We start from the raw sequence: 9,021 nt of genomic DNA, 5'->3' as shown, positions 1-9,021 counted from the left end.
AACAATGTGTGTCGATATGAAAGAAAAAAAGATGCTCCAGCAGAGATATACAAACTGGCACAATGTCAACTGAATCCAGCTTGTGGAGGGTTTGAACGGATGGGCGTTGTAAATAACTTATAGGTCTGACAATGGAGGCAAAGTGCCATCGAACCCAAAACATTCAAGAGCAAACGAGTCACTGTGAAAAGTTCGGTAATGCGGAGCGGGAATGCCCAACTGAATTCCAAACAAGAACATTTGGCTCTTGCCAAAGTTTAAGTGGATGAGTTCAGTCACACATATATATTTCATGAGGTTAATGGCCCCCATCAAACAGTGATTAGAGATTCTTCTGGGAGGCTTTTATTCCAGAGTGACAACTAGGTTGACTGGGCCAGATCAAGTCAGTAACAGGTCACAAACAATGTTGCTGTGTGTGATATTTCCTGACACTGCAGACTGAATATATAAATAAAACACACGCAACCCTTGACCCCACAGTATTAGCCACACAGTGACGGTACCTGATACTTTTTATTCAGAGTTTTATTCTTTAGACTACACATTCTGGCTAAAACACTGCCCAAAAAAAGTTGAATGATTAAGAGCACCAAACGTAATGGATGTTTCTACAGAATCGACCAGGCCTTGTCAATTCTTTATTAATATTATGATATATTTCCATGATATCGCTTTATAATTCTTCCTCAGGAGGAAAGGTAGCAATAACAGAGACATAAATTTCCTTCATTTTATTTATAGTACTTAACTTTTAGCCTAGCACAAACCTGATCAGGATACACGGCCCTGACAAACGTTTCTTGAGATTTGAACTCAATTAGATCTGAAATAGTTCAACAGCCAGGTGAGTAGACACTCGGGGGAGGATTAAAAAGAAAGTTCTCGGCTGTAAAGAGAACCATAACATTTCAGGCTTACAAAGCCATCAAAGATCTTCAGTGACCATGACTGAGCCCATGAAAGTTAAAGTAATGGTTATAATGAGCCCACTTAAGGTTGGGCGAAAAGGTCATGTGAAAGCATACACCATTCTGTCTGGTTTCAAAAACATCAGCAACAACTTTCTTTATTATTTAAACCCCTTCTGAAATGGTAAAAACAGTGGCTTTAATATCATACTGCTTTCTGAAATATATTTTATATTTAATGCAACCTAAAGTGACCGATGCTGGTGAATCAGACATATTGAATCAGTCACACACAACATATTGTTTTAATACTAAACAGACTAAAGCCTAGTCTAGAAATAAAGATCAATATGAGTTGAATTGGAATACCTATGATGTAGTCTAATGCAACCTAATTCAATTGAAATACCATTAGATCTGCAAGCTGACAGTTCTATTGAACAATCACAGGTTACAAAATTAGGTCACTGATCTAAAAGAAAGACATTTTATATGCACGAGAACATTGTGATGAAAAATCCAATATGCATAATAAAATATATATCTGGACATCTGGCTCTTTCATGTCTATCCAAGCACTTCACTATATAAATGTATCAATATTATAATATTATAATAGAGAATACGCTATAGAGTGAGCCTGGGTTTACCAGATATGACGTTATTGTATGATTCCTTGTGTGCATTCTTATTACTTGGAATATTAAGGCAAAAATAAAAGCGAAAGTAAAGTAAACAAGAAAAAAGTGCTTTTTAAAAAAAATAATAATTCTGTTTGGAGCTAAACTGCTAACCATGTTTCTTGTTGATATTAAGTAAAAGATACAATGTTTAATATTAGGCATTGCACATAGACTGTATAATAGGAAGTGGCTTACATGTGACTTAACGTACTCAAGAAAGTGGATTTCATTTTTCTAAAGCAGAACAGCAGAGAGATATTGACCATTAGCATACATAATTATATGTATGCTAATGGTAAAAAATCACAATTTTTTACCATTAGCATTTTTGCTTATAAATGTAGATTTCATTTAATAAAATTCAATTCTCTCTAGAAAACTAAACACCATCAAAACCTACATGTATTTCTCAAAGCTACACTTTATAAATCAGCTACTTCTGCTAATTTTGGTAATTTTGAGTGGTAAAAACTGGATTACTCTGGTGATTAGGCATGACAGCCCTCTTCCCACCTCGCTGATGGCACCACTGGCAGCAGTGCAATTTGATTTGCTTTTTATAAGTTAAAATCTCAAAGAATCTGCTGTAACTCTTTACAGAACTTTGGACACATTTTTTTACCCTTAGCATGAACCAGAGTTGAAGGATATTATCAACACTTATTTGGGAGCCCTTCTGTCAGTTGTTGTGCTTGTTAAACCCGTGCAAACAAGAGAGAATATAGAGGAGGAAGATGCAGAAAAATATCTAGAGTTGAAAATAAACTGACAAAGAGAAACAAAAATATCAACAGAAACATCACAAGATAACATTCAACGATTATTATTGCCTAAGGAGAAACTCAGACGTCCAAATCGAGAACAAAAAGCTTCTAATTGTTTGGTTTAACTAATTCTATGGAACATATAGAAAAAGACAGAGAGAGAGGGGAGAGAGAAAAAATTGAGTGTTTTGCAATTATTTCAATATTTATTTCTTATCAAATTGTTGCATATGGACTTGACCCTGACAGAGTGTGGAAATGACTGTCACAATGGTTCCGAATGCAATTGCTGAGCCGACAATTTTCATTTTCCCATGCAGAGATCCTTTTAATATAATTAAACTGGGAAAAGTGACCTTACATGTAAAAATCAACATCTCGGACTGTTGAGAATGCTTTCATTAGTTGTTTCCATCTACTCACAAAGACCAGTAAACTTTAATTGTATGATTAATTAAAGTAGACCTGTGGAAATTCATAGATCTGTAGTTCTCTTTAGTTAGCTTTAGTTTTCTTGTAGATTGACTAACTGATTTATTTGATGCCAGTCCTAATTGCTATGCTCAGCCCCACGCTCAATTCTGCCCTTTAACACGCAGTTCTGGTTTTCCTCCAGTAGGTGGCCTTGTTCTCATAGATGAGCAGACCGAACAGAGCAGAAGACTTTGACTGTGCTCAGAAACACTGAATTTATTTATAAAAGTACTTATAACTGAACTAATGTCTTATTTTGGGTTCAAAGACACTTAAAAGAAGATATGGGCGGTAATATGCACGGACTTTTCTTCCAGGCTTGCAAATGTGATATGGAAGAAAGCAGCAACATATTTTGCCATGGCAGATTTAGTTTGCTCTATCTGATATTTAAGATAGTTTATTTGATTAATCAATAATTCATTGGAAGCAATATGGAAATGCTGCACCTCTTGAATCTATGCAGTACAGCTGAACCGAGCTGAACACTGACGAGTAATTCCCAAGGTGCTCTAAATAATATCATCTTTAATAATCAGGCTCATTTCATTGAGTAAAGAAGGATTTTAATCTTAAGAGTAGTTTTAGTAAAAACATAAGGATCATTTAGATGTTTTTTTTTTTATTTTAATGGTAAATGATTCAACAGGATTTTGATAATGAACATATTTTTCTTACCAACACGAGTCAAAATGATTCGTTGCCTTTATACGGTTTTATTTTATCTTTGTTAAAAAACAAACAAAATATGAACATCTTTACTCCGACGCTTTTGTCAGTCATACACATCAACGAGATTTATTTATTATTTGCCAGAATGGAGGAGAGGTGCGGTGGAGCGATTGGAGAGTCCGATGTTGACGTAATGACGTCAGAAGAACAGCGCGTGGGACCCTGCAGCCTCTTCGGCCCCCCTCCAGTCCGGAGAGACACAAGTTATCAGGGAGGCAGGCGAAGGGGCAGTTCATCTTCTTACATCTTTTCCTCGTCTACAATCCCCTCTACCCGTCCTGTATGGTGGATATTATTTTCAGCTCTTCTTTCTTGGGTGATATGGGGGATCATTCCAAAAGTAAGTAAGCCAAGCTGTTCGGTCAAGTTTTAAGTGGCAGATTTTGTTTTCGTCGCTGTGGCTACATGATATATTGGGCAGTGCGCCGATTATTTCACTTATTTTCTCAGTAATACTAAAGTAATTTGTGTGGCTGTGTGTTTCAGGTGAGATTGTGATAAACGAAACGATTCCGTATTTTGCTTTTTGAGTACTGGCTAAAGTCCCCAGCTGTTACATAACAGCAAGTGTTGTCAAGTCTGCAAAACAGAGAAGTTACTTTAAAACCCCCCCTCACAGTGAAACATTATAGAAATAAATGGTGCAGCTGTTTGTCGTGTTTCTTTCGGATGCATTTTCAGTCTGTGGACTCTTTGCAGAGAAGCCAGGATTCGCGATGTGTGTAGGATGTGGAAGTCAGATCCATGACCAGTACATACTGAGAGTCTCTCCCGATCTGGAGTGGCACGCAGCCTGTCTAAAGTGTGCGGAGTGCAGCCAGTACTTGGATGAGACCTGTACTTGTTTCGTCCGGGACGGCAAAACCTACTGCAAAAGAGATTATGTAAGGTAGGATTAAAAAAAATCCCCTAATTATCGAGTGATATTAGTCGGTATAAATTTAATGTTGGATGTATTTAGGCTATTGATTACAATTTCTATTATGAAAAAAGTGAGTGAACTGTGGACACAAAATAAAATCTAAATCACAAGAAAACCTCTGTAACATACATCCTAAATGCGCAATTTATTATAAAATTTTGCACTAACGAAAAACATATCTAGGCCTACACACTGCTTTAACATGTTATCAATGAAAATATATGATATGATGCCTTAAACGCTTAAAAGAGCTAAAACTTACATCTTTGACTGAACACCCCAAAGTTTGTGTGTGTGTGTGTGTTGTTATTTACATTTCCCGCAGATTTTTAATGCTATTCAGTGAATCTATTCTTGCCAGGCTGTTTGGAATTAAATGCGCAAAATGCAACCTGGGATTCAGCAGCAGCGATTTGGTGATGAGAGCTCGGGATAACGTGTACCACATCGAGTGTTTTCGGTGCTCCGTGTGCAGCAGGCAACTGCTGCCGGGAGACGAGTTTTCTCTCCGGGAAGAGGAGCTGCTGTGCCGGGCAGACCACAGCCTGCTGCTGGAGAGGAGCTCCGCAGGAAGCCCCGTCAGTCCCGGACACATCCACTCCAACAGACCGCTGCACCTGGCAGGTCAGTTATTATTATTATTATTATTATTATTATTATTATTATTATTATTATTATTATTATTATTGTTCTTGTTGGCCCTGTGCATTTATTGAAACTATGTCCTAAAAACGCTCTTTTATAAAAACTTGTAAATTATAAGAGTTTATGTACAAATTATGAATAAAATCCTTGTAAAATGGTCAAGGTTTATTCTTATTATTATTATTTAAAACTTCTTCCGCTCCTCAGCATGCAAGTAATTTGTTGTGATTGGACTGTGTGTGTGTGTGTGTGTGTGTTTGTGTGCGTCAGCTGTGTGCTGCGACCTTTCTTAGGGCTAATTTCATAATTGATCTCGTTAGGAGTGACCTGCTCTGTTGCCATTATCTGAATAATCTGGTATTTGAGTCGGCTGTGACAGTGTGTGCGTGTGTGTACGTGTGTTCGCAGAGATCCTGAGGGCGTTTGACCACAGAAAGAAAATAAAGTAAACGTGAGAATTATGCTCACAACTTCCTGATTAGTAAAACAGAACAGGTTTGTACACGTCAGTAAAACACAGGTCTCTAGCTGTGCCATCGCTGCTCCTTTTTCACATTTAATAAAAATGTTCCATTTTATGGCGACAGCGATTCACGACGTGAGTTCAGCCGGAAAGTGCAGCCTTGAAAAACAGTTATTAATTGTAACAAATCGATTTTTACGCTTATTGTGCGTTATTTTATTACACTGCGAGAGACTGTAGAAATCATAATTGTTTTTCTTATCTTCAGATAAAAATTAAAGCAGCGGGCATTTCTGGCAATATTGATTTAAACAGCAGTTTACTGGAACGTGGTTTAAAAACGTTGCAGAGTTTTTTTTCTTGTCTTAGTTTAATTCACGTCAGGCTGATGAATATGGCTGGTTTTTCCTGCATAATGCAAATCCATCTAAAGTGATTTATAAGGCGAAAGTGCACAGATTGAGACGAATGGGCTGCAGAGTAATTGTATCAAAACATTAATGTTTCCTGTACAAGACCTTCTTAGTGTGTCACAGTCACTGACAGACCCTTTCTCCGTCCTCAGCAGATCCTGTAACGGTGCGGCAGGCTCCGCATCGGAACCACGTCCACAAGCAGTCGGAGAAGACAACGCGGGTCAGGACGGTGCTGAACGAGAAACAGCTCCACACGTTGCGGACCTGCTACAACGCCAACCCGAGGCCGGACGCGCTGATGAAGGAGCAGCTGGTGGAAATGACTGGCCTGAGCCCAAGGGTTATCCGGGTCTGGTTCCAGAACAAGCGCTGCAAAGACAAAAAGAAATCTATCCTCATGAAGCAGCTCCAGCAGCAGCAGCAGAGCGATAAGACTGTAAGCATCTTCGTAAGTTTGACCGCTTAATTACTATCTTCAATCGTTCTTTCATTTAAAGCCATGACCTGAATGTGAACTCGGTTATTTGTTTGATGCTGCCATACATCTTTGTGACATACAAGTTCTCCTGCAAAGTTGCAAACAGATGCAACTCCCACGAAAATAACCTGATAGCTTGTGAATTTTTTCTTTTTGTTTGCTTTGTGAATTTTTATTTTTCCATTAGTAGAAGCTAATCCTTTGCGTTTAACCTTTTGTAAACTTGTGATTCGACTTACCTTTACTTAGAGTGAGGCCCAGTGCACCCTTGCAGTGCTATGATGTATTCAAACTTTATGTCAATGAATAATAAATCACCTACTTTGACTTCAGCTGCCTGCCATAAAAGATAAAAAGGGTTCTCTGTATACAAGCTTTCTCTGTATTAGATCAGTTTTTCAGTCTTTTTTCCGCCCCTAAAAAAACTTCAATAAAAACCCCGTCCTTTATTTATTATTTATTATTATTTATTTTCCTCCCACAAATATTGCACTCATCACAAGTGGTCCATGAAGATGAGCATGTGCAGGGTTTATAGGGGTCAGAAGGATAAACAGAAGTTCTCTGAACACCACAGTTGTTGACAAATTCTTCCTTGCAGAAAAGAGACACATCGTTCTTATTCTGTGTGTTTTTGTAAAATATTCTCAGAGCCTGCAGGGCCTCACGGGGACGCCACTTGTGGCTGGGAGTCCAATTCGACACGAGGGGAACGTGCAGGGAAACCCAGTGGAGGTTCAGACCTACCAGCCTCCGTGGAAAGCTTTGAGTGAATTCGCCCTGCAGAGCGACCTGGATCAGCCAGCTTTTCAACAACTGGTGTGTGTGTTCAGGACAGACTGAATGTGACATGATTTATACAGGCTGCTGGTGCACTGCATGTGCACGAAAACAATAGCCAGTAAATTCTGTAGCATGCGGTCAAATACAGATATGCAACACATGCACGCACTCACATGCAAAGTAATTATATTGGGCCACGTGTGCGTCGTGTGCTTTGCAAAAGTAAAGCTGGACTTTCACACTTTCACACTTGCAAAAAACAAAAACTAAAAAAAAAGGTACTAAAGCAGTATTCTGGTACGTTGTTTTCTGCTCTCAGGTGTCTTTCTCTGAATCGGGATCTCTCGGGAACTCCTCGGGCAGCGACGTGACTTCTTTGTCTTCTCAGTTACCGGACACCCCGAACAGTATGGTACCCAGCCCGGTGGAGACGTGAAACGGGGCCATCCATCCATCCTAATGGTCATCCCTCCTGCAAGGACAGTTGCAGCATGATCCCGGTCCCTTGCATGTGACCAACTCATCACATCGCCCGAATTTTCAGTGGAGAAAGCATTTTTTTTCCTGACACGCAGAAGTCGGAACCAAGAGAGCACCAACTGACTCCGACTTTTCTTTTTCTTTCTTTTTTTCCGGAGTTTTCATTGACAAAAAACTAAGCAGAACAATTGTTGCATGACTTGATACGGAGAACGAAGATGTACAGAATACCTCCCGATGGATATATTACAACAAACCAACCGTCAGAAACAAATTGGAAACATTTCCACGGTGATCCAGATGGACATCTTGCAATTTAATGTGATCATAATGTGTCTTGTTTTTTTCAACATGAGAATTTTTGATACATTCATTTCGTTGTCGAGTCCAGTTGACGTTTTGTCTTAAGCTCAGAGCATGATAATCTGCAAAGTATTCGTGTTGTAAAATATTTTATCTTAAGGGCAAGAAACAGGTTGTTTGAGCTTCTCGAACAAAAAGTAAATTATTGTTATATTATTTATTGTTAGGAAAGCGATTCGCTAAGGGATTATTAACTGAGAAAAAAATAAAAACACTGAATACATAAAGTGTCTTCGTGACCAGTCATTGTACAGGCGCATTATTATTTCACATGTGCATTTATAAAGCAATGCAATTTAATATATTTTAAAAAACGCTTTAAAATTAGTAACTACTGCCCATCTGCCACTTTATGGACTTAATTAAGATTTTCAGGCGCTTTTATTGTGATAAAAATAAATTCAGTCCAGTCCCAAATACAGGGAACAGATTTTCACTCTTCCTGACAGCGTGTAATTTCTGATTAAAAAAAACACAGCAACAAATTACCTACAAATTTCATTCTAGGGCGTGTTTCGTATTTTAAAAGCATTAATTTCTGCTACGCTGAATATGTTGTTTGTCCTGTTCAACCTAAGTGAAGCTGGCTCTGTGGTCTTATCACCCCCCTCCATCTTGCGGTGTATTCCCCTTCGGTTATATGGCAGGAATCGGCCAGTGGTCATTTACTATCTCGGGGGCAAAAATCTGCTGTAAATTCTGCTCAGTCCAGTTACTCTAGTTGAGTCACAAGCCGGTCTAGACAGCGCGCAGGGATCGGCGACCTCTTATCTAGTCCTGGCATCACCTGCAAACGATACACTGACTGAAGCCACAACAAACTAAACACCCCCCACCTTTGACACACTCAAACCCTCAGCAAAGCCCCTCGTAACTGAGGGGAACTGAGAGCAGCTCGTAAAGGGTC

The 9,021-nt window shown here is 39.0% G+C and overlaps 1 protein-coding gene across 4 annotated transcripts; it reads left to right on the top strand.

Moving 5' to 3' along the window:
- Nucleotides 1–3,697: 3,697 nt before the first annotated feature.
- On the top strand, nt 3,698–8,323 carry isl2b (ISL LIM homeobox 2b). 4 transcript variants are annotated; one of them, XM_085431097.1, is made up of 6 exons: nt 3,698–3,904; nt 4,264–4,453; nt 4,848–5,110; nt 6,163–6,446; nt 7,140–7,307; nt 7,591–8,323. In XM_085431097.1, the coding sequence occupies exons 1-6, from the start codon at nt 3,847–3,849 to the stop codon at nt 7,705–7,707; spliced, it is 1,080 nt and encodes a 359-aa protein (XP_085287223.1). In that variant the 5' UTR covers nt 3,698–3,846; the 3' UTR covers nt 7,708–8,323. The 4 variants fall into 4 exon arrangements, with proteins under 4 accessions (XP_085287223.1, XP_085286421.1, XP_085334863.1 ...); XM_085430295.1 differs by having other exon boundaries at nt 6,160–6,458; XM_085478737.1 differs by having other exon boundaries at nt 3,779–3,904; nt 6,163–6,458.
- Nucleotides 8,324–9,021: the final 698 nt, after the last annotated feature.

The sequence above is a fragment of the Copadichromis virginalis genome, linkage group LG1 (assembly GCF_057382275.1).
Source record: "Copadichromis virginalis isolate Kocher_CV1m ecotype Utaka linkage group LG1, C_Virginalis_male_GT1.1, whole genome shotgun sequence".
Classification (NCBI taxonomy): domain Eukaryota; kingdom Metazoa; phylum Chordata; class Actinopteri; order Cichliformes; family Cichlidae; genus Copadichromis; species Copadichromis virginalis.
This window is presented reverse-complemented; position numbering and strand designations above follow the sequence as displayed.

Excerpts from the sequence above, each read along its gene's own strand:
- isl2b (XM_085430295.1), top strand. The coding sequence starts at position 3,847 with ATGGTGGATATTATTTTCAGCTCTTCTTTCTTGGGTGATATGGGGGAT. Across the intron at positions 5,111-6,159 it reads CAGACCGCTGCACCTGGCAG|CAGATCCTGTAACGGTGCGG; the intron begins GTCAGTTATTAT and ends CTCCGTCCTCAG. Across the intron at positions 7,308-7,590 it reads AGCCAGCTTTTCAACAACTG|GTGTCTTTCTCTGAATCGGG; the intron begins GTGTGTGTGTTC and ends TTCTGCTCTCAG.